A 26,688-nucleotide genomic window follows, 5' to 3' on the forward strand; every position below is an offset into this window, starting at 1 on the left:
CAGCCCATCCTCATCATGGCAGCCCATCCTCATCATGGCAGCCCATCCTCATCATGGCAGCCCATCCTCATCATGGCAGCCCATCCTCATCATGGCAGCCCATCCTCATCAAGGCAGCCCATCCTCATCATGGCAGCCCATCCTCATCAAGGCAGCCCATCCTCATCAAGGCAGCCCATCCTCATCAAGGCAGCCCATCCTCATCAAGGCAGCCCATCCTCATCAAGGCAGCCCATCCTCATCATGGCAGCCCATCCTCATCAAGGCAGCCCATCCTCATCAAGGCAGCCCATCCTCATCAAGGCAGCCCATCCTCATCAAGGCAGCCCATCCTCATCATGGCAGCCCATCCTCATCAAGGCAGCCCATCCTCATCATGGCAGCCCATCCTCATCAAGGCAGCCCATCCTCATCAAGGCAGCCCATCCTCATCAAGGCAGCCCATCCTCATCAAGGCAGCCCATCCTCATCATGGCAGCCCATCCTCATCAAGGCAGCCCATCCTCATCATGGCAGCCCATCCTCATCAAGGCAGCCCATCCTCATCATGGCAGCCCATCCTCATCAGGGCAGCCCATCCTCATCAAGGCAGCCCATCCTCATCATGGCAGCCCATCCTCATCAAGGCAGCCCATCCTCATCATGGCAGCCCATCCTCATCAAGGCAGCCCATCCTCATCATGGCAGCCCATCCTCATCAAGGCAGCCCATCCTCATCATGGCAGCCCATCCTCATCAAGGCAGCCCATCCTCATCATGGCAGCCTCATCCTCATCAAGGCAGCCCATCCTCATCATGGCAGCCCATCCTCATCAAGGCAGCCCATCCTCATCAAGGCAGCCCATCCTCATCAAGGCAGCCCATCCTCATCAAGGCAGCCCATCCTCATCAAGGCAGCCCATCCTCATCAAGGCAGCCCATCCTCATCATGGCAGCCCATCCTCATCAAGGCAGCCCATCCTCATCATGGCAGCCCATCCTCATCAAGGCAGCCCATCCTCATCATGGCAGCCCATCCTCATCAAGGCAGCCCATCCTCATCATGGCAGCCCATCCTCATCAAGGCAGCCCATCCTCATCATGGCAGCCCATCCTCATCAAGGCAGCCCATCCTCATCATGGCAGCTCATCCTCATCAAGGCAGCCCATCCTCATCATGGCAGCCCATCCTCATCAAGGCAGCCCATCCTCATCATGGCAGCCCATCCTCATCAAGGCAGCCCATCCTCATCAAGGCAGCCCATCCTCATCAAGGCAGCCCATCCTCATCAAGGCAGCCCATCCTCATCATGGCAGCCCATCCTCATCAAGGCAGCCCATCCTCATCATGGCAGCCCATCCTCATCAAGGCAGCCCATCCTCATCAAGGCAGCCCATCCTCATCAAGGCAGCCCATCCTCATCAAGGCAGCCCATCCTCATCATGGCAGCCCATCCTCATCAAGGCAGCCCATCCTCATCATGGCAGCCCATCCTCATCAAGGCAGCCCATCCTCATCATGGCAGCCCATCCTCATCAAGGCAGCCCATCCTCATCAAGGCAGCCCATCCTCATCATGGCAGCCCATCCTCATCAAGGCAGCCCATCCTCATCATGGCAGCCCATCCTCATCAAGGCAGCCCATCCTCATCATGGCAGCCCATCCTCATCAAGGCAGCCCATCCTCATCATGGCAGCCCATCCTCATCAAGGCAGCCCATCCTCATCATGGCAGCCCATCCTCATCAAGGCAGCCCATCCTCATCATGGCAGCCCATCCTCATCAAGGCAGCCCATCCTCATCAAGGCAGCCCATCCTCATCAAGGCAGCCCATCCTCATCATGGCAGCCCATCCTCATCAAGGCAGCCCATCCTCATCATGGCAGCCCATCCTCATCAAGGCAGCCCATCCTCATCATGGCAGCCCATCCTCATCAAGGCAGCCCATCCTCATCATGGCAGCCCATCCTCATCAAGGCAGCCCATCCTCATCATGGCAGCCCATCCTCATCAAGGCAGCCCATCCTCATCATGGCAGCCCATCCTCATCAAGGCAGCCCATCCTCATCATGGCAGCCCATCCTCATCAAGGCAGCCCATCCTCATCATGGCAGCCCATCCTCATCAAGGCAGCCCATCCTCATCATGGCAGCCCATCCTCATCATGGCAGCCCATCCTCATCATGGCAGCCCATCCTCATCAAGGCAGCCCATCCTCATCATGGCAGCCCATCCTCATCATGGCAGCCCATCCTCATCATGGCAGCCCATCCTCATCATGGCAGCCCATCCTCATCATGGCAGCCCATCCTCATCATGGCAGCCCATCCTCATCAAGGCAGCCCATCCTCATCATGGCAGCCCATCCTCATCAAGGCAGCCCATCCTCATCATGGCAGCTGTGACGATAATCTCCTTCAAGAGATTGAGCCTGCTCTTCCCTCCAAAATTACGTCTTCACAATTATATAAAAAGACTATGGAAGAAATGTCCAACAACGACAACAACACCAGCACCAGCAAGGCTTGCCAGGGTGAGCAGAAACGTATGCAACCAGCCACCTGTTCGAACTCCAACCACCAAACTACCCGTTGATCGCTACGGCTCCGCTGATTGGTCGCCGGTCTGGCTGCACCTGCACTCGCCCCCAATACTACCTGATGTCTGGGGTCGCCCCAACATCAGTCCTGAGAATGTTCCGTGCTTTCGTAGCCAGCACACCTCCCAGCTAGACGTTAGCGTGTACTGAGAGAGGTGGTGGCTTTAAGCCAATATTCCAGCACCTCCCACTTACTGTTGTATTGCACTTCTTGTTATTTTGCCTTAACGTAACTTTTCATTTTGTCATTTAAGAATTCTTATTATTTTGATTCATTGATTTTATTATAAGAATTTGTTTGTGCATTATTTTCATGTTTTGATTTATTTAACGTCATTAAAATTTCATTGTTAAAGTTTTACTTGTGTTTTGTGTGTCTTCTCCTTACCTTACCACAGACGAAGTTCCAGTTTTTCTTTTTTTTTTATAACTATGTGACGAGGCCATACCCCTAGCCTTAAACAGCCGAACACCAACGCGTTACCGTCACAAGTTATATGGGGGCCTGTCCTAGGAGCCTCACTCAGGTACTGGTGCCAAGTGGTAATTTATGGTAAGCGTATTTAACTCTGTTAACGTAGCTTTACTATTTTTCATTCAATTTCATTTTTTATAAGGTGCGGTGTATTGTGCATTACGAGAGTAACATATAGTGAAGGTGAGACAACTTTGGATTACGTGGTGACTGTAGGCCTCAGTCATACTCTTAATTGGTCATCTCTCCCTCCATGTTATTACTCGTATTTACCATCTATGTCCCTTGAATATTTCTCATTCTGACAGATCATCATATTGGTACCCTGGTACTGTGGTCTGCCCCGGGTCAAGAGTACCCAATCTTCTGCAATCTGACTGTAGGAGGACAAAGAGGGCCATAGTTCCTCTAGCTCGAACTTTAGTTGCTGAATTGGGACCTCAGCAGCGGTTCTCGTCACCAGTTGACACCTCGCACCCCTACACGTCAGTCAGAGATGATGATACATACAACGGTAGGGAATTAGCTTATTTTTTCAGAGCACAAAAGTTCGCTAATTCTGTAAGTATCATATTAAATTCAGTGGGAAAAACTTGCTTTATGTCCTATAGAGACTTGGCAAGGTATGCCTACATCCTTGGACTACCAATTTTACTTTTGAAGCATTTAACTGTTTCATTTGTTTTCGAAACTTTGTTTCATTTGTTAGTAGGATTTTCTTGCCCTTATTCTCTTACATGAGTACCGGGTACAAGATTTCCTGCGCCCTTGATTTAATTTAATCATTTAATATCTTTCACTTAACGTTAATTGTTAAAGATCACACAGGATAGGTACCAGTTGCCACGTTGTCCTGTTTCTGACATTTCATTATTGAACATTCGTGTACCTTTATTTGCTAATTTCACCATGTTTCGTCTCCAAACTTTCCGTGCAAATCCAGCAGGTGAAATAGGGACTTTGAGTCGTGCCAAGAGGACTGAACTACAAACTCTTGCACATGAGTATCAACTAGAAGTTCCCTACCAAGCCAACAAAAATGACCTACACAACCTGTTGCTGGATTACTATTTAGAGCAAGGTAAGATAGACTCTGAAACTCATGAAACTTACTATATTGCAGATAAAACTGATTTGGCAACGCTGAAACTCAAACTAGAGCTGGCCAAGATTGAACGTGAGCAGCAAAGGGAAGCCCTCGAACAACAAGAACGAGCTGCTGCCATACGAAGAGAGGAACAAGAACGAGAAATCACCCTCAGAGAACGTGAAGCTGCCTTGAGGAGAGAAGAACACGAACGTGGACTCGCCCTCCAGGAACGTGAGGTTGCACTACTCCAGGAGCGGGAACGAGTACAGCTTGAAACCAAACGACGCGAGTTGGAGATGCAACGCGAACATGACAAGCAACAAGCGACTCTGGCTCTAGAGTGTCGTCAACGGGAATACACGTTGGAAACTTCACACCTCGCTCAACGCCAGCAAGCTACTGCCAATCTTCCCGTCAGTTTTAATATATCACATGCAAGTAAGTTAATGCCATCCTTTGTAGAAGCAGAAGTTGATGTGTTCTTTACCACCTTTGAAACCCTTGCTAATCAACTCAGTTGGCCTGTCGACCAATGGGCCACACTTCTCAGAGTCCATCTTACAGGTAGAGCTGCAGTCACACTCAGTACTTTGGCGTCTGAGAATGACTACTACACTCTGAAACAAGCAGTGTTGGACGCCTACCTCCTCTCTACTGAAAGTTATAGAAGGAAATTCCGTGACCACCTGAAGGCAAGTACCACTACCTTCCTCGAGTTTGCTAACACGAAACGGAGGTATTTCATGAAATGGCTGGAAGCAGCACATGTCTCTACTTTTACAGAACTCGTCAACCTGATGCTTGTTGAAGAATTCTTGAGACGTGTGCCGCCTCCTGTCCGCCTCTACTTAGCAGATAAAGAAGAAACCGACTACCTGAAGTGTGCTAAGTCGGCTGACACTTACAGCCTCATCCACCGGCTGACACCTGAACCATCCTCCAGTAAGAAGTCGTGGTACAGTTACGAGAAGGTGAGCCCCGATCAAGCTGGTTCACAACTGTACTGCAAATATTGTAGACTCTATGGACATACCATAGACAAGTGTGGTAAGTCTCAATACAAGGGAACCACTGACCAACAACGACCCAAACCAACTCCTCCTAAGTCCGGTAAGCCTGTGATGAATGTTGGTGTTGATGTTAATGATCTTTCTCTTTTCAGTAACCACCTGTATACTGGAACTGTCTCTGCCAACGGTTCAAATCCGGAGGGACGTTTCAAATTGAAGATCTTGAGGGACACAGCGGCTCTACAATCGATCATCTTGAAGTCGGCTGTGCCCAACATAGTCTACACCGGGGAAACAGTCTTCATCACTGACCTCACTGCTACCACTCCATACCCTCTCGCCAGAGTCCACCTGGATTGTCCCTACGTGAACGGGGAAGTCCAAGTCGCCGTCAGGGAAAAGCCTTTTCCCATGCCTGGAGTGCAACTTCTCCTAGGCAACGACTTGGCAGAAGACCTGCAACCGACCAACCTGATCGTCATGGACAAACCCCAGGTGTGTAACTCTGTGCCAAGTAACCCTATTCTTGAGTATGTTCCAGCAGAGGTTCAAGAGAGTGATGAAGTTTCTCCTCCGGTTCTCGTGACCACCCGTGCACAAGCCGCACGTCCACAGCCAGCTGACTCTACTGCTACCGCTGTCCCTCAAGACCCTCAGAAACTACCCCCGCATCTGACCAAGTTGGAGTTCCGTAAGTTGCAGAGGGAAGATCTTACTTTAACACCATTGTTTTTCCAGGCTGAGACTCAACCCGACAGTATTCCTGGGTTCTTCCTAGAGAATGACTTGCTCTACCGCCGATATAGACCCAGTAAACTGAAGGAGGAGGACGATTGGGCCAACACCGAACAACTTGTGATTCCCACCAGCCTGCGGCCCACTATTCTACACCTGGCCCACGGATCATTCTCCCACTACGGCTTCAACAAGACTTACCATGGGATTCGTCAAGACTACTACTGGCCAGGTATGGTAAATAACGTCAAACAGTACGTAAAACAGTGTCATACATGTCAGATGGCAGGCAAACCGAACGTCTCCATTCCCAGAGCACCACTGATTCCCATACAGGTGCCTGCGGAACCTTTCCACAGACTCATAATAGACTGTGTTGGTCCTTTACCTCGGACCAGTTCAGGTAACGCCTACATCCTAACCATCCTGTGTCCTACCACCAGATTTCCCATAGCAGTTCCAGTGAAGAACATCACGGCTGCTACGGTTATCAAACATCTATTGAAGATCTTCACTCAATACGGATTTCCCAGGGAGATTCAAAGTGACTGTGGCACCAACTTCACCAGTGATCTCTTCAAAAGGACACTGGAGGAGTTCAACATCAAACAGGTATTGTCCAGCCCCTATCATCCTGCTTCACAGGGTTCTCTTGAACGTAGTCATCAGACCATCAAAGCACTCTTGAAAAAGTTTTGTAGTGAAACCTCAAAGGATTGGGATAAGCAGATTGACCTAATAATGTGTATTTTCAGAAGTCTCCCCAATGAGTCCCTAGGAGTATCTCCTTATGAGATGCTCTACGGCCGTAAGTGCCGTACTCCCCTTAAGGCTTTCAAAGACTCTCTCAGAGATGCCACCTTCAGTGAGCATCAGAATGTGCCCCAGTTTCTTCAAAACCTTCAACACATTCTAGAGAGAGTCCACCGCTTTGCCCATGATAATCTATTGAAAGCCCAGGTGAGAATGAAGACTCATTACGACCAGACCAGCAAAGTAAGAAAATTCAAGCCGGGAGACTTCGTCCTTGCCTATTTCCCTATCCCAGGTTCACCTTTACAAAACAAATTTTCAGGACCCTACTGCGTCAAAGAGTGCAGAAACAACAACGCATACGTCATAGAGACTCCAGATAGGCGGCGGAAGACCCAGCTGTGCCACGTCAACCTCCTGAAGCAATATAATGGTACTCCTCCCACTGTCTTGACTAATTATTCCACATTCACAGAACCCTACATCCACAGTGAGACCATCCCGGCTTCTTCTCCCGAAAGCACTGACAAGGAGTCGGCGCTTTCTAATTCCAAAATCCTTAATGATCTTCCCAAATGCTTTCAGGATAATACTCGTGCTCCTATGCCCTCTTCTAATTCCACTCTCACCTCGTCAGATAAGCCCTACATCCTCCATGTCGACGCCAATGGTACCGACGATGGTGGTGTCGTGATGCAGCAACGAGGCGAGAAGAATTCACCTGTCAGCGACTACTGCTACAAGGAACGACGGAACAATTGGCAAGGAGCTACTCTTCCTCATCCTGAAGCTTCAGCACTTCACTCCACACCTGAAAAGTGCTCGGTCCACCATCAACACGGACCACACCACCCTACACCTCCTGCAGCACGCCCACTTCTCATCTCAACGTCTTCTACTATGGGCTTGCTAACTGCAGAAATTCAACCTGGAGACACGCTATACCAAGAGTCTGACAACACCATAGCCGATGCCCTCTCCAGAGTTTATGAAGTAGAAGCGACTCCATCCATTACTCCACCACATAACGACGTACTTCTTCCAGAACCGCAGGCTTCGGGGGAGAGTTGTGACGATAATCTCCTTCAAGAGATTGAGCCTGCTCTTCCCTCCAAAATTACGTCTTCACAATTATATAAAAAGACTATGGAAGAAATGTCCAACAACGACAACAACACCAGCACCAGCAAGGCTTGCCAGGGTGAGCAGAAACGTATGCAACCAGCCACCTGTTCGAACTCCAACCACCAAACTACCCGTTGATCGCTACGGCTCCGCTGATTGGTCGCCGGTCTGGCTGCACCTGCACTCGCCCCCAATACTACCTGATGTCTGGGGTCGCCCCAACATCAGTCCTGAGAATGTTCCGTGCTTTCGTAGCCAGCACTCCTCCCAGCTAGACGTTAGCGTGTACTGAGAGAGGTGGTGGCTTTAAGCCAATATTCCAGCACCTCCCACTTACTGTTGTATTGCACTTCTTGTTATTTTGCCTTAACGTAACTTTTCATTTTGTCATTTAAGAATTCTTATTATTTTGATTCATTGATTTTATTATAAGAATTTGTTTGTGCATTATTTTCATGTTTTGATTTATTTAACGTCATTAAAATTTCATTGTTAAAGTTTTACTTGTGTTTTGTGTGTCTTCTCCTTACCTTACCACAGACGAAGTTCCAGTTTTTCTTTTTTTTTTTATAACTATGTGACGAGGCCATACCCCTAGCCTTAAACAGCCGAACACCAACGCGTTACCGTCACACAGCCCATCCTCATCAAGGCAGCCCATCCTCATCATGGCAGCCCATCCTCATCAAGGCAGCCCATCCTCATCATGGCAGCCCATCCTCATCAAGGCAGCCCATCCTCATCAACATGGCAGTAACCCGTCCTCATCAACAAGGGCCAAATGTTCATTCGATGCAACCGCGTGTTCATGATTGAAAACACTTTTCACACGATTCACAACATACTGGGCAACCTAACTTGCCCTCGAGACGTACATATGAGTAGTACACACACATTAACATGTAGTCTACATGTATCTACAATACATGTGCACACACATTAATAGTACTGACATACACATTGGCATAACTCGTACTGAAGATGTATTCGTACACGAATACATATGTTTCGCTATATTTTTTTTTTTTTTGCTAATATGTTTCGTGTGTTTCAGGTGTTGCTCGTTCGTGGGGAAGCGCGGTAACGGCCCCCAGGCGCTGAGCATCGGCAAGAACTGTGACAAGTTTGGCATTGTGGTGCACGAACTCGGTCACGTGGTGGGCTTTTGGCACGAACACACCCGCCCCGACCGGGACAACCACGTGGTGATCATCCGTGACAACATCCAGGCGGGTGAGTACCCCGTGTAGGGGGGAGGGGACCCTATTGCGACCCGGGGTTGGACCCTATTGCGACCCGGGGTTGGACCCTATTGCGACCCGGGGTTGGACCCTATTGCGACCTACCGCACTATATTATCGCATAGATACGTGGCTCTAATGGCATTATGTAATTATGATAGATGGAATAATTAGTGTTAATTTCATTCTGTATCACGTCTAGAAGGTTGCGTTAATTTTTTTTTTTTTTTAATTTTGCCCCGAGGGGCGAGTTTTTTTGGTCAGCGCCACTCATCTTGTGAGTGGACACACCGCCATAGTGACAGTATTGGCCAGCGTCACTCATCCTGTGAGTGGACACACCGCCATAGTGACAGTATTGGGCAGCGCCACTCATCCTGTGAGTGGACACACCGCCATAGTGACAGTATTGGGCAGCGCCACTCATCCTGTGAGTGGACACACCGCCATAGTGACAGTATTGGGCAGCGCCACTCATCCTGTGAGTGGACACACCGCCATAGTGACAGTATTGGGCAGCGCCACTCATCCTGTGAGTGGACACACCGCCATAGTGACAGTATTGGGCAGCGTCCACTCATCCTGTGAGTGGACACACCGCCATAGTGACAGTATTGGGCAGCGCCACTCATCCTGTGAGTGGACACACCGCCATAGTGACAGTATTGGGCAGCGCCACTCATCCTGTGAGTGGACACACCGCCATAGTGACAGTATTGGGCAGCGCCACTCATCCTGTGAGTGGACACACCGCCATAGTGACAGTATTGGGCAGCGTCACTCATCTTGTGAGTGGACACACCGCCATAGTGACAGTATTGGGCAGCGCCACTCATCCTGTGAGTGGACACACCGCCATAGTGACAGTATTGGGCAGCGTCCACTCATCCTGTGAGTGGACACACCGCCATAGTGACAGTATTGGGCAGCGTCACTCATCTTGTGAGTGGACACACCGCCATAGTGACAGTATTGGGCAGCGCCACTCATCCTGTGAGTGGACACACCGCCATAGTGACAGTATTGGGCTGCGCCACTCATCCTGTGAGTGGACACACCGCCATAGTGACAGTATTGGGCAGCGCCACTCATCCTGTGAGTGGACACACCGCCATAGTGACAGTATTGGGCAGCGCCACTCATCCTGTGAGTGGACACACCGCCATAGTGACAGTATTGGGCAGCGCCACTCATCCTGTGAGTGGACACACCGCCATAGTGACAGTATTGGGCAGCGCCACTCATCCTGTGAGTGGACACACCGCCATAGTGACAGTATTGGGCAGCGCCACTCATCCTGTGAGTGGACACACCGCCATAGTGACAGTATTGGGCAGCGCCACTCATCCTGTGAGTGGACACACCGCCATAGTGACAGTATTGGGCAGCGCCACTCATCCTGTGAGTGGACACACCGCCATAGTGACAGTATTGGGCAGCGCCACTCATCCTGTGAGTGGACACACCGCCATAGTGACAGTATTGGGCAGCGCCACTCATCCTGTGAGTGGACACACCGCCATAGTGACAGTATTGGGCAGCGCCACTCATCCTGTGAGTGGACACACCGCCATAGTGACAGTATTGGGCAGCGCCACTCATCCTGTGAGTGGACACACCGCCATAGTGACAGTATTGGGCAGCGCCACTCATCCTGTGAGTGGACACACCGCCATAGTGACAGTATTGGGCAGCGCCACTCATCCTGTGAGTAGGACACACCGCCATAGGAGCATGTACAACACTCCCCAATAGGAAGAAAACCCGCTGGGTTGTTCATCCTGTTGTAGTTCCCTGAATATTGCTGCCCTCAGGCAGCTCAAAGGCAGTCCAAGATGGTAATCAATTTCCCCTTTTCAAGAGCACAGGCTTTTGACCAACTCATCAGCTTCCTATCATGCATTCGAAGACCAACGTGAGCGGGAATCCACAGGAGATAAACTCTCGACTCCATCATTGATTATGTCTTTATATCTGTGTCTAGCTTCAGACACGTCACAGCTATGCCTTGGGGAGCTGAGGGCAGTCAAGGAGGACAAGGAGTCGTTTACAATTAGCGTGTCGACTTTGGATTCGTAAACTCGTTCGAGCGGTTATGAAAAACAACTGTCTGATTTGACCAGACCACACACACTAGAAGGTGAAGGGACTGACGACGTTTCGGTCCGTCCTGGACCATTCTCAAGTCGATGAGAATGGTCCAGGACGGACCGAAACGTCGTCGTCCCTTCACCTTCTATTGTGTGGTCTGGTCAACTTACTTTAGCCACGTTATTGTGACTCATCGCCTGCAACTGCCTGAATAATTTATGTAACTACCTTACCTTGCGGTTACTCTTGCGATGATTTCGGGGCTCAACGTCCCCGCGGTTCGGTCGTCGACCAGGCTTTCTGGTTGCTGGACTGGTCAACCAGGCTGTTGGACGCGGCTGCTCGCAGCCTGACTGAGTCACAGCCTGGTTGATCAGGTATCCTTTGGAGGTGCTTATCCAGTTCTCTCTTGAACACTGTGAGGGGTCGGCCAGTTGTGTAGTGGAAGCGTGTTGAACAGTCTCGGGCCTCTGATGTTGATAGTTCTGTCTCAGAGTACCTGTTGCACCTATGCAATACTAGCTGACATTAAAATGATAAAAGTGTGCAGGATAGATGTAATTGTTAATGTAATAATCTCCGTTGAGGTCTGATAAAGACCTTTTATACTCTCTGTAATCCTTTTTTGCGCTATCGCTCTCAGGATGAGTACAACTGAGTACAACACACACACACACACACACACACACACACACACACACACACACACACACACACACACACACACACACCAGGAAGCAGCCCGTAACTGCTATCTAACTCGCAGGTACCTATTTGCTGCTAGGTAACAGTGGGCAGGGTGAAAGAAACTCTGTCCATTTTGTTTCCGCCGGCGCCAGGAATCGAACCCGGACCACAAGATTACGTAGCCACCAGGGTGTGTGTGTGTGTGTGTGTGTGATTATAAACTTGCTAACAGCAGACACGTTCTCTGGTAATATATTTTCACTTACAATCTACAATTTACATATATAAATGCATCGTAATTTATACTGAAGCGTGTAATGTATCTGGCTTAAGTCTTGCATATTATGGTGTGTGTGTGTGTGTGTGTGTGTGTGTACTCACCTTATTGTGCTTGCGGGGGTTGAGCTTTGGCTCTTTGGTCCCGCCTCTCAACTGTCAATCAACTGATGTACAGATTCCTGAGCCTACTGAGCTCTTATCATGTGTGTGTGTGTGTGTGTGTGTGTGTGTGTGTGTGTGTGTGTGTGTGTGTGTGTGTGTACTCACCTAGTTGTACTCACCTAGTTGTGTTGGCGGGGGTTGAGCTCTGGCTCTTTGGTCCCGTCCTCTCAACCGTCAATCAACAGGTGTACAGATTCCTGAGCCTATTGGGCTCTGTCATATCTACACTTGAAACTGTGTATGGAGTCAGCCTCCACCACATCACTTCCTAATGCATTCCATTTGTCAACCACTCTTGACACTAAAAAAGTTCTTTCTAATATCCTTGTGGCTCATTTGGGCACTCAGTTTCCACCTGTGTCCCCTTGGGCGTGTTCCCCTTGTGTTAAATAGACTGTCTTTATCTACCCTATCAATTCCCTTCAGAATCTTGAATGTGTGTGTGTGTGTAGTCACCTATTCGTGATCTTCTCCGTCACCTTGCATGGTATTGAGACTAGGGACACCGGGTTAAGTGCCTCCTGCCTGTCACCCTATTTGTGTGCTGGGACTACGTTAGCCGTCTTCCAACTTTCCAACTGGTAGATCTCCTATTTCCAGTGACCTAATTTTTTTTCCACCGTGGTTTCTAATTGTCACCGTGTAATTTGACTACTAAACTGGCACTGATTTACTAGTATTGATTCAACCTGTTAATTGGTACTATTGACCTGTGTCTATAGTGGTTCATACAAAAGTCTTTAATGGCCGATTAAAGCAGATTTTTGTTGTATATTTAACTTTTTTTTACACTAAATACATAAAACTTAGGCCTTCATGCGGGTCCGCGTTCAATCCCCGACTGTCCAAGTGCTTGGGCACCATTCCATTCCCTTTCTCTTGATAATTCCCTTTCCCCTTCCATCGAGAGATGTGTGGTGTCCATCGTTGATTGGCTACTTGATGGAGAAGCTCCATAGGTCGCCTTTAGGGCCGCGGATAAAGGGCTAAGGGGGGAGGGTTTTGATTGGTTGAGATTGCGGCGGGTCGTGACGTCATTAAACGAGAGGGCGTTCAGAGATTGGCCGAGGTACTTGGTCTTCATGACGTCAGTAATATGGGACAAGATGATTGGAGTAGGGGATATTATGGGAAGAAAAAGGGGGAACGTGATTGGTTAGAGGTGACGTCATATATAGCCTATAGGCCTCTTGAATACGTCATATCTTAATAGACGAACCTCGCAGCGGTACGATTTTGGAGGATTTTGAACCAAAAAAAAAAGAGAATCGAAATAAGAGAATCGAAATAAGAGAATCAAAATAAAAGAGAGCGGGGGAAAGAGATCCAAAGGCAATCGGTGGAGGAGAGACTTAAACACTCCCCGACCCTATTGTGAGCCAGCCCGCGGGAATCAGATCCTCTTCCAGCCGTCCCATCGAGTCGTCGCCGGGGGAATCTATGGCCACTATAAACATCGCCAGCCCCTCTACGTCATCAGGGAGGGAGAGGGAGGGAGGGAGAGAGGGAGAGAGAGTGAGAGAGTGAGAGAGAGAGAGAGAGAGAGAGAGAGAGAGAGAGAGAGAGAGAGAGAGAGAGAGAGAGAGAGAGGGAGAGAGAGAGGGAGAGAGTGTGTGAGAGAGAGAGAGAGAGGGAGAGAGAGAGAGAGTGAGTGAGTTCTCCTAATGTGTAAGTGAAATACTTATATCTTATTTCTTTGATTCTTCTATGTCTTAATTATTGTTTCATCTCCTTCTCTTCCTCTTCCTCGAAGGTGTAATGGGGTTGTCGCGAATTAGGGGCGTGTGTGTGTACTCGCCTAGTTGTGCTTGGGGGGGGGTTGAGCTTCGGTTCTTTGGTCCCGGCTCTCAACTGTCAACGTGTGTGTGTGTGTGTGTGTGTATGTACGTACGTACATAAAGTAGTCCCCAGAATCGTCACCACCACCACCACCACCAGTCATCTCGTTTATATCTTGACTTTCAAGACTCCTCCCTCTCCACCCCCCCCCCCCCCCCACAATACTCCTCGACCCCCCACTCCCCTCTCCACCCCCCCCCCTCCGCCCCTTATGTTTTGTCGGACGTGTGGCGGCGGCCTTTGTGGCATTGGCCTTGTTTGGACGTCTCGTGGGTGGAGTGTGAGGGAGGGGGGGGAGTGAGGGAGGACGGAGGGAGTATAGTGCTATATTTTATGGGGTTTTCTCCTCCAATCTTCTGAAATAATAATAGTGCACAATATCACTTGAAGGTGATGTATCAGTGATAAAATCAGTAGGAGCTGTGGCGTGGATTCGAACCCTCACGGGATTCAAAATCCTGATGAGTTATGAGGTCAAGTATTCTGTTGTTCCCTATTTTTGCTCGTTTTATGAGTATATCTGAAGCAGCCAGTCCTCCTATGGTCCCCCCCCCCCAAACGTCAAGAAACTGCGGTAGTAAAAAGCTCTTCCTCTTTATCCTAACCTGCCAGAGGAGCCACAACAGAAAACGGGACAGTATGTCAATTTCGCGACCCCGCCGCCATTTTCCAGTACGATGATTTTTTCGGGCCTTTGGTGGAGTGTACGTCAAAATACGACCTACTATTAGTAGGACGGATTGAATGGTCATATGTCATTCACGTTGAAGTGTATTGAGTGAAGAATGAAATTACATGTTAATTTTTAACTTAATTAACTTGATTTTAAATGTGATATTCTACATCCTGAATTAATTTACAATGATAATTTGTAATTATAATTTGCGAATTTTCCCTGATATCAATGTTAATGTTATAATTACTTTTAAGAGATAAGTGTTTTAAAGACACGTTTCTTGTCTTTTAAGTAAATAGATGGATGGTAATAGCTTTTTTTTTTTAATTCTTCTTTCCCTTATACTATTTTAGTTCCCCCTTTCATTCTTTTTTAGTATTTACTAGTTCTCTCTATCCCTTTTGGTTCCTTTCTTCCTCCCTTCCTTCTTCTTTTCCACCCTTTCTAGAGGGTGAGTTACCTCAGTGGGTAAGGTGACTATTAGGGGAGGTAGGGGCGGGGCTGCCCACTTCCTTCCTAATTGGCTAGTTGGAGTTGGTTAAGTGTTTGAAAATAGGGATATTTTGCAATTCTTTCCCTCCCTTTCTCCAATTTCTACCCCGTCTTTTTGGGGGGGTAGAAATAGCCTAAGCTACTCTATCCCTTTGAGATGTATTTATTGCTTATCTCAATAAACATACTTGAACTTGAACCCCGTCTTTTTTTCCCCATCTCTCCTATTCCATCCCTTATTTCTTCCCCATTTCTTTTCCCTGTTCTTACGAGGATGGGTAAGGTAAGGTATAAGGTTAGATAAGGCAAGGTGAGGTAAGGTTTTCGAAGGTAAGGTTTGGGATGAGGTTAGCGGTAGGTTAGGTCAGGTTAAGCAAAGGTTAGGTAGGGTAAGGTAGGGGTCTGGATAGGCAAGGATAGATTAGGATGGGATAGGTAAGGTTAGGATTCTTCAGGAGCATAGCCGTGACGCACTCTTGGGGGGGGCACGCAGCGTGTGCGTGCGCTGCGTGCGTGTGCGTGAGAGTACTATTGGATAGATATATAAGGAAGAGTAATATTGAAATAAAAATTTGTCAACGGTTAATGCTTATATCACTCTGGAGTAAAGGTGGACACAAAGAATCATAAATAAAGAGGAGAAGTGGAAGAAACCCCCCAAGAAGAAGGGCAAGAGAGAAGGTGGTGGGGGGGGGAAAGGGGACGAGAGAGAGAGAAAGAGAGAGAGAGAGAGAGAGAGAGAGAGAGAGAGAGAGAGAGAGAGAGAGAGAGAGGAGATAAAAAAGGGTTCCCTAGTGAAAGGATTCTTGGCTGCTGATTGAGGTAGCTCTACCCCTCCTATCTATCCCCCTAGCCCCCCCTAACCTCCCCTCCTTGTCTCCCTCACGTACCCTCCCTGTCCCCTCCATCCCCTCTTCCTCCTCCCTGTCCCCTCCATCCCCTCTTCCTCCTCTCTCTCTCTTTCTTCCCATCCATCTCCCTACTAACTCTCCTCTCCTGTCCTCTCTCCCTCGCTTCTCTACACTCCTCCCCTCCCCCCCCACACCTATCCCCCCTCTCTCTCTTCACCCCCCAACCCACCCCAACCCTCTTCCCCTCTCTCAATTAATCTTAGGCGCCCTCGTCTCATTATCACTACCATCTTCGTCCTGGAAAACAAATTTGGAAGCCAGAAGTCTCTCACATGTAGGTGTCTCACATGTAGGTGTCTCACATGTAGGTGTCTCACATGTAGGGAACTCGTTCGTTCCCAGTAGTCACTGCTAGTCCTAGGTGGAGTCAGGTCCCCCCCCCTTCCCTTCCTGGTGGTGTAGTCGATGTATTTTTTTTGTATTGTGTATTATTGTATGTATTGTATTATGTTGAACGTGAGAGTATTATTATTTTGAAGCGCCCTTTTGGTCGAGTATATTGACAATTCTATTTTTAGGTCTTGTCAGTCTCGGTAATTGTGTGTGTGTGTGTGTGTGTGTGTGTGTGTGTGTGTGTGTGTGTGTGTGTGTGTACTCTCCTAGTTGTGCTTGCGGGGGTTGAGCTTTGTCTCTTTGGTCCCGCCTCTCAACTGTGTGTGTGTGTGTGTGTGTGTGTGTGTGTGTGTGTGTGTGTGTGTGTGTGTGTGTGTGTGTGTGTGTGGTTGTACATGTTCGTTTGGGGTTTCATGTTCATGTTAGTGAGCGTGTGGGGATGGGAGGGGGGGGAGGGGTTATGTTTGTGAGCAGGGGGGGGGGGTTGTGGATGTTTGTGTCTGGGGTGTTTGTGCATATTGTATAGGGGGGGAGGGGGGGGGGGTAAGGGCTGTGGAGGGATGTAGGTACTCTCTCTCTCTCTCTCTCTCTCTCTCTCTCTCTCTCTCTCTCTCTCTCTCTCTCTCTCTCTCTCTCTCTCTCGAATTTATTAAGATTCAGAACACCGTTTCAACCATTTTTCCTTCCTCCCTCACTCCCCTCTCTCTTCCTCCCTCTCTCTTCCTCCCTCTCTCTTCCTCCCTCTCTCTTCCTCCCTCTCTCTTCCTCCCTCTCTCTTCCTCCCTCACTTCCCTCTCCTTCTATCCCCGCTACACGCAAGACTGTAAATTATAACTCCATAGCCCATCCTCCTAAAATGAAAGCGCTTCTAGTAGCTATGTTGTCCAAAGTACCAATATGTAGTGATGGACCACCAGAAAGTACCAATATGTAGTGATGGACCACCAGAAAGTACCAATATGTAGTGATGGACCACCAGAAAGTACCAATATGTAGTGATGGACCACCAGAAAGTACCAATATGTGGTGATGGACCACCAGAAAGTACCAATATGTAGTGATGGACCACCAGAAAGTACCAATATGTAGTGATGGACCACCAGAAAGTACCAATATGTAGTGATGGACCACCAGAAAGTACCAATATGTAGTGATGGACCACCAGAAAGTACCAATATGTGGTGATGGACCACCAGAAAGTACCAATATGTAGTGATGGACCACCAGAAAGTACCAATATGTAGTGATGGACCACCAGAAAGTACCAATATGTAGTGATGGACCACCAGAAAGTACCAATATGTAGTGATGGACCACCAGAAAGTACTAATATGTAGTGATGGACCACCAGAAAGTACCAATATGTGGTGATGGACCACCAGAAAGTACCAATATGTAGTGATGGACCACCAGAAAGTACCAATATGTGGTGATGGACCACCAGAAAGTACCAATATGTAGTGATGGACCACCAGAAAGTACCAATATGTAGTGATGGACCACCAGAAAGTACCAATATGTAGTGATGGACCACCAGAAAGTACTAATATGTAGTGATGGACCACCAGAAAGTACCAATATGTAGTGATGGACCACCAGAAAGTACTAATATGTAGTGATGGACCACCAGAAAGTACCAATATGTAGTGATGGACCACCAGAAAGTACCAATATGTAGTGATGGACCACCAGAAAGTACCAATATGTAGTGATGGACCACCAGAAAGTACCAATATGTAGTGATGGACCACCAGAAAGTACCAATATGTAGTGATGGACCACCAGAAAGTACCAATATGTAGTGATGGACCACCAGAAAGTACCAATATGTGGTGATGGACCACCAGAAAGTACTAATATGTAGTGATGGACCACCAGAAAGTACCAATATGTGGTGATGGACCACCAGAAAGTACCAATATGTAGTGATGGACCACCAGAAAGTACCAATATGTGGTGATGGACCACCAGAAAGTACCAATATGTAGTGATGGACCACCAGAAAGTACCAATATGTAGTGATGGACCACCAGAAAGTACCAATATGTAGTGATGGACCACCAGAAAGTACTAATATGTAGTGATGGACCACCAGAAAGTACCAATATGTAGTGATGGACCACCAGAAAGTACCAATATGTAGTGATGGACCACCAGAAAGTACCAATATTTAGTGATGGACCACCAGAAAGTACCAATATGTAGTGATGGACCACCAGAAAGTACCAATATTTAGTGATGGACCACCAGAAAGTACCAATATGTAGTGATGGACCACCAGAAAGTACCAATATGTGGTGATGGACCACCAGAAAGTACCAATATGTAGTGATGGACCACCAGAAAGTACCAATATGTAGTGATGGACCACCAGAAAGTACCAATATGTAGTGATGGACCACCAGAAAGTACCAATATGTAGTGATGGACCACCAGAAAGTACTAATATGTAGTGATGGACCACCAGAAAGTACCAATATGTAGTGATGGACCACCAGAAAGTACCAATATTTAGTGATGGACCACCAGAAAGTACCAATATGTAGTGATGGACCACCAGAAAGTACCAATATTTAGTGATGGACCACCAGAAAGTACCAATATGTAGTGATGGACCACCAGAAAGTACCAATATTTAGTGATGGACCACCAGAAAGTACCAATATGTAGTGATGGACCACCAGAAAGTACCAATATTTAGTGATGGACCACCAGAAAGTACCAATATGTAGTGATGGACCACCAGAAAGTACCAATATGTAGTGATGGACCACCAGAAAGTACCAATATGTAGTGATGGACCGCCAGAAAGTACTAATATGTAGTGATGGACCACCAGAAAGTACCAATATGTAGTGATGGACCACCAGAAAGTACCAATATGTAGTGATGGACCACCAGAAAGTACCAATATGTAGTGATGGACCACCAGAAAGTACCAATATGTAGTGATGGACCACCAGAAAGTACCAATATGTAGTGATGGACCACCAGAAAGTACCAATATGTAGTGATGGACCACCAGAAAGTACCAATATGTAGTGATGGACCACCAGAAAGTACCAATATGTAGTGACGGACCACCAGAAAGTACTCTTCTGTACTAATGAATGTATACAATTGGGAAATGTTTAAGCAACATTACACAACATGACTTAGGTTATAAGACTTAACCTAATACGCTGATAGGCCTAATATAATACATATATATGTGCCACACTAGGCCTAGGAATATGTAAGTTTGGGATTTAGTTTCATTTTCCCCGAACTTTTGTTAAATTAAATAGTATAGAAAATGAGATTTACTGGTGGTCCATCACTACATACTGAAGCTGGAATTACATCGCATTTTACACTTTGTAAACACACGTAAATGACGCTATGTAAAAAAACACACCTCGAACACCGTTTATGTAGGACAGAGGTAAATATGTGTAATTTATCTATGTAGGTTAGATTAGCATTTTCAAAGCACTATGCAATCACCTTCTGCGGTTGATTGTTCAATAAATCACTGAATTATATGGTTTAACAGATCTCTCACTAGTCCATGGAGGATAGAAGAAAATGTATATATATGCTGGTTAGCATTGTAAATGTCTGGCCACGTCTGTGGTGGACGTGGCCAGACAATTTACGTATGTAAAAACGTATGTACGTATGTACATACATTTTTACATTTGTATGTACGCATTTTTACGTATATAAAAACTACATACTGGTACTTTTGGGGTTAAATAGTCACAATTCGTACTGTCATTTCAGGGAGATTGGCTGCAATGATTAGAATCAACCCCCCCTCCCCCCCCACCCCCACACAACCCTCCCACCCCCCTTCCACTGTAAGTCTTCTAAAAAAAAATTTTTTAATAAAGTCTTTCATTTCAAAGTCTAAGACTGACACTTTGATGCGATCCATAACGAGAGAGCCGCCTCGGAGCTGATTTGAATCCTCTTTTTTTTATCTTTTTTAAGATTCGAAGCGGGGAAGACTGTGAAAGCCTCTTCGATTCCCCTCTTTTCAATGATCTGGGAGAGTCTTATTGATCAACATAGCACTGTCTTGGGTGCGCCCGGAAGGATTCATTCCCCCCCCCCGGTGGCCTCCTGTCTCGCCAACCTATCCATTTATATATATATATATATATATATATATATATATATATATATATATATATATATATAATATATAATATATAATATAATATATATATATATATATATATATATATATATATATATATATATATATATATATATATATATATATATATATATATATATATATAATCTCCATCCCCTTTAAAACTGACCTTGGGGGGTGAAGGGGTTTAAACCCCCTTTTCTTCCGTCCTTCTTCTGGCATTGAACATTCAAAGTAAATTTGACTTTTAAATACCTAACCCCTTCACCCCCCCTAAACCCACCCTTTAGCATGAAGCAGACAGGTGGTGATGGCAGGTGTGTGTGTGCTCTGTTTACACATGTGCTACATGTGTAGCATGGTTGCACCTGTGTCTCTTCACTGCAAGAAAACATTTAATTCCGGAACAAAACAAAAATAAATTATTTTTTTAATTAATTTTTAATTAATTAAAAAAATTAATTTAATTAATTAAATTTTTTTAATTAATTTTTTAATTTTTTTGTCAATAAGATTTGATGCGGAATATTTGCAAGAAAATACAGTTCAGGAGTTTATTTGTTTGATCTCTATGTATGGAGCAGAATGTATCTTTTTATACATTGCATGGAGGTAGTCTTATTTTTTTTTTAAATTTTTTAAATTGATATAATGACTTGGGGAGGGTTTTAATTTGGAATTGGTACAAATTTATATAGCATTTAAAAAAAATGACATTTTTCAATGCTTCGTTAAGCCGTATGTAAAGCCTCTTTGTCTGTGTAAAAATTGAATCATCAGAATAAAACTGTGGTCATTAATTATACCTTCTGAACATTGGCACTTTTTAATTATATCGTATACTTTGTGTATACACTTTTCAATGACTTGTATTTACTGAAACAGACTACGGTTTGTATATTAGGGGAAAAAAATACTAATTGGCAAAGAAATTAATAAAATCCTAAAAAAAAACAGTATGAGGACATGTTTAGCACCGTGATACACAGCATGAAAGTGGAAGAGCCAGATCACTTCTTTATGCGTGATATCCAAACTCGTGTAAATATAACTGATATCAACACAAGCGTGGCAGATTTTGAAGGAGAAATTGACAACATGCCCATGCACTCAGCCCCGGGTCCAAACTCATAGAATTCAGCCCCGGGTCCAGACTCGTGGAATTCAGCCCCGGGTCCAGACTCATAGAATTCAGCCCCGGGTCCAGACTCATGGAATTCAGCCCCGGGTCCAGACTCATGGAATTCAATATTTATTATAAAATGCAAAGTGCCATTAGCACAGGCACTCAGTATAGTGTAGAGGAAGAGCTTGGACACGGGGGAGATACCAGATGCGTTGAAAGCAGCAGACATAGCCCCTCTACACAAGGGAGGGAGCAAAGTATTGGCAAAGAATTATAGACCAGTTGCACTAACGTCCCACATAAAAGTATATGAGAGAGTGACCAGGAGTCAGGTCACTAGATTCATGGAAACCAATGACCTCCACAACCCAGGCCAACATGGATTTAGAGCGGGAAGATCATGCCTCTCACAGCTACTTGACCACTATGACAAAATCACTGAGGCATTAGAAGAAAAACAGAATGCAGATGTGGTGTACACAGATTTCACAAAGGCCTTCGATAAATGTGACCATGAATTGATAGCACCCAAAATGAGGTCAATAGGAATAACAGGTAAAGTTGGGCGATGGATATTCAATTATCTGTCAAAAAGACAGCAGAAAGTAACAGTCAAATAAAATAGTTTAAAAACAGTTAAAAACTCTGTACCTCAAGGTACAATCCTTGCTCCACTGCTTTTCCTTATTCTCATATCAGATAAACATACAAGTCACAGCTTCGTGTCATCTTTTGCAGATGACACAAACAATTTGTGTCATCTGAAAATTACTTCCGTTGAAGACATTGAAAACCTACAAGCAGATATTAATAAAGTTTTCGACTGGGCAGCAAACAATAACATGATGTTTAACAGTGATAAATTCCAGGTACTCGGGTATGGTAAAAAGGAGGACCTTAAACATAATACAGGGTACAAAGCACAATTAAATCTACCCTGGGTTCGATCCCAGGCGCCGGCGAGAAACAATGGGCAGAGTTTCTTTCACCCTATGCCCCTGTTACTTAGCAGTAAAATAGGTACCTGGGTGTTAGTCAGCTGTCACGGGCTGCTTCCTGGGGGTGGAGGCCTGGTCGAGGACCGGGCCGCGGGGACACTAAAAGCCTCCAAATCATCTCAAGATAACCTCTAGATATACCCATACTAGGAAAACAACATGTAAAGGATTTGGGAATAATGATGTCTGACGACCTGACCAAGTCGTTTAGGCAGCATAACCAAGCAAATATTGCATCAGCCAGAAAGATGATAGGATGGATTACGAGAACTTTCAATCCAGGGATCCCATCACAATGGTTGTACTCTTCCAGTCACTTGTGTTGTCCCGTCTTGAGTACTGCTCGGTACTCACTTTCCCCTTCAGAGTAGGAGAGATTGCTGAAATAGAGGGAATACCGAGAACATATACGGCACGCATAGACACAATAAATCACCCAAACTATTGGAATAGTCTCAAAACTTCAAAAATGTACTCTCTGTAAAGGAGACGAGAGAGATATCAAATATGTACATGGAAGATACTGGAGGGCCAGATATGCACAGTAAAATAACAACATACTGGAGTGAACGATACGGAAGAAAATGCAGAATAGAACCAGTGAAGAGCAGAGGTGCCATAGGCACAATCAGAGAACACTGTATAAACATCAGAGGTCCGCGGTTGTTCAACGTCCTCCCAGCGAGCATAAGAAATACTGCCGGAACAAAACTGGAAGTCTTCAAGAAAAACAGAATTTTCAGCAAGAAGTGCCTGATCAAACAGGCTGTGATGGTTATGTGGCGAGCCACTCCAAGCAACAGCCTGTTGGACCAAACTCTCACAAGTCAAACCTGAACCCAGGCCGGGCTTGGGGAGTAGAAGAACTCCCAGAAATCCATCCAGGTACAATCCAGGCGACATTTTCACGCACACCTAGCCCAACTACTTGGGCTGGACGGTAGAGCGACGGTCTCACTTCATGCAGGTCGGCGTTCAATCCCCGACCGTCCAAGTGGTTGGGCATCATTCCTTCCGCCCCCCCCCCCCCCCCCGTCTGATCCCAAATCCTTATCCTAATCCCTTCCAAGTACTATATAGTCATAATGGTTTGGCTCTTTTCCCTGATAATCCTTCCCCTTCCCTCCCGGAATCCTCTTAGAATTCTTTGACAATAACCTTTGATGCCCTCTTTTTCACGACTGGTAAATCTGATCTCTTCTCAAGGACTTCTGGAAACCGCTTATCTCCTTCGAGAGGTGGTAGTTGGACACCTGGAAAGGTCCTGGAATCTCAGTACTCGCCAAAAACCCACTTCATGGAATGAGCTGGAAATCTACCTACTGTGAAATCGCTTTCTCTCTCTCTCTCTCCTTCTCTCTTTCTCTCTCTCTTCCCCTCGCCCGTCCTCCTAAGATTTTCCAACGTCTGGAAAACGGTCAATTTAAAGTGCCTTTCTCCTAACCTACCAGAGGACCCAAAACAGAAAACGGGACTGTACGTCACTTCCATTTTTCCAGTACGACAATTTGTTGATCTTGTGTAACGCCTACGAGCGAAAAGCGACGTGCTTTGTAGGAGGACAGGTTGTTCTCTCAAGCCCTGGTTGTTCCACAGAAACCTTAGGCGTTTATTTGTACCACTGACACAGTGTTCACTGGAACCACACTCGATGGAACCTCGTGCAATTCCTGGAAACTCTGATACTCCCTGGAACCTCTTGTGTTTTTCCTGGAACCTTTGGTGTACTTGCTGGAACCATGTACACTCACTGGAACCTTTGGTGCACTTACTGGAACCTTTGGTGTACTTACTGGAACCTTGTTCACTCGCTGGAACCTTTGGTACACTTACTGGAACCTTTGGTGTACTTGCTGGAACCTTGTTCACTCGCTGGAACCTTTGGTGTACTTGCTGGAACCTTGTACACTCGCTGGAACCTTTGGTGTACTTGCTGGAACCTTGTACACTCCCTGGAACCTTTGGTGTACTCGCTGGAACCTCTACCTGTGTGGTCATTGAAACCTTTACGTTTTAAAAGGCTAATAAATCTTGTTTTGTTTGACACATTACAATAAACCCGTTTGTGTTCTCTGGTCAGCAGTCTTGGACCTTACCATCTCACTCCATGGACCTTTCTGCCTTCCTGGAACATAACCTGGAGTCCTTTTTCAGCCTTCCTGGAATGCTTCTCTAATTATAACCCCCCTATGTGTTTTTTACCACCTTTTTTAAAACTGAGGATTTGAGTGGCTTTTGAAACCTCCAGTCCATGTTTCCAGCGCCCCATTTCCATCCCAGTCCCACTCGTCTTCTTTTTTCAGTCTTTTTTCTGCCCATTCCAGGCTCCCTTCTTTCCATTCCAGCGTCACCCTTCTTCTTTCCAGCCGCCTTCGTGTTCATTCCAGCTCCCCCTTTCTTCATTCGAGCACCAGCCCTCTTTTCTATTCGGTTTTCTCCATGTCTTTCTCATACTTCAGCCCCTCCCCCTCATCTCTCTCTCTCTCTCTCTCTCTCTCTCTCTCTCTCTCTCTCTCTCTCTCTCTCTCTCTCTCTCTCTCTCTCTCTCTCTCTCTCTCTCTCTCTCTGTCTCTCTCTCTCTTTCTTTCTTTCTCTGTCTCTCTCTTCAGTCCCTCATTCCTCTTCTTTCCAGGCTTCTCTCTGTCGTTTCCAGATCTCCCCTTTCTCCTTTCCAGCGCGCCCAGGATCAAGTGATTATCATCGCCGCTTCACCTGAGTGTCTGGGATCAGAGTATCTCGCTCTGAAACTAGCCTGAACAATTGGGGTGTCTTGGGGGATATGTCCAAGAAATGGCTGGGTGTGTTTTTTGTTAATATTCTGTTTTGTTTTTATTATATAATTGTGATAAATATTTTGTCCCTAGATACAATAGTCTTAGAAAAGCTACATTCCTTATGAGAACGAAGTGTTTTAAATTGTTGCATTAAACAACAGTTTAAAACCTACCTGTTTATCAATGATAAACGGTTTACACACGACTCACAACTGCTGACGTCCGAACACTTCCGGAACAAGTGCTTCACTGACAACTTTAGTTCGAACCACGACGCTGTAAATGCTTCACCCGCGTACTAAAAATAATCGCCAACAGAACCTAAACACCTAACCTAACCAGTGTCTAACTATGCACAGTATGCTAATATATAATAATATTAATTTATAATTGAGAAAATTTCTATTTTGAACGAACCGCGTGTTAAAAACGGATGAATGCGTCTTTGGGGTCGACCGCTGGATGGAATGGACTTTGTCTGAGGACAGGTTGGGACCTCTGTAACTCATCCCTCCCCCCACCGCCTACAGGCTGGGAATGGGGTGCATAATAAATGACTAACAATATATACATTAGTATGAAGAGTTTTAATACTCTCCAAATGAGTAGCAGTTAAGAGTTCTCTGTGCTCTTGAGGCGTGGAGGCTAATGCTTTCTTTTTCCAGAATGGCTTGGAAGTGTATACTGTCTCTGTCTCTCTATGTCTCTCTCTCTGTCTCTCTCTGTCTCTCTCTCTGTCTCTCTCTCTGTCTCTGTCTCTCTCTGTCTCTCTCTCTCTCTCTCTCTCTCTCTCTCTCTTTCTCTGTCTCTCTCTCTCTCTCTCTCTCTCTCTCTCTCTCTCTCTCTCTCTCTCTCTCTCTCTCTCTCTCTCCCTCTCCCTCTCTCCCTCTCTCTCTCTCTCTCTCTCTATCTCTCTCTCTCTCTCTCTCTCTCTCTCTCTCTCTCCCTCTCTCTCCCTCTCTCCCTCTTCCCCCTCCCCCTTCCCCTCCCCCCCCTATAGGCACCAACTTGCCTCAGTAATCCCTCTGAAAACTGTCTCATTTATTTTACCTAATAAAGATGGTGTGTGTTGGTGGGAAGGGAAGCCGTAAGAGCCATTTTTCTATCTCTCCAGCATGTGACTCTCAGCCTTATCGCCTCCTTCCTCCTCCCGGCCCATAGGGCTGGT

General features: G+C 46.3%; 1 protein-coding gene across 1 annotated transcript in view; it reads left to right on the plus strand.

The window, feature by feature from the left end:
• Positions 1-26,688, plus strand: part of tok (tolkin) — a 171,411-nt gene that overhangs the window by 23,558 nt on the left and 121,165 nt on the right. The window contains exon 5 of the mRNA XM_069319084.1: positions 8,822-9,000. Within this exon, the coding sequence (XP_069175185.1) occupies positions 8,822-9,000 (179 nt within the window). The remainder of the gene's footprint in view (positions 1-8,821; positions 9,001-26,688) is intronic.

This window comes from Procambarus clarkii, chromosome 92 (genome assembly GCF_040958095.1).
Source record: "Procambarus clarkii isolate CNS0578487 chromosome 92, FALCON_Pclarkii_2.0, whole genome shotgun sequence".
Taxonomy (NCBI): domain Eukaryota; kingdom Metazoa; phylum Arthropoda; class Malacostraca; order Decapoda; family Cambaridae; genus Procambarus; species Procambarus clarkii.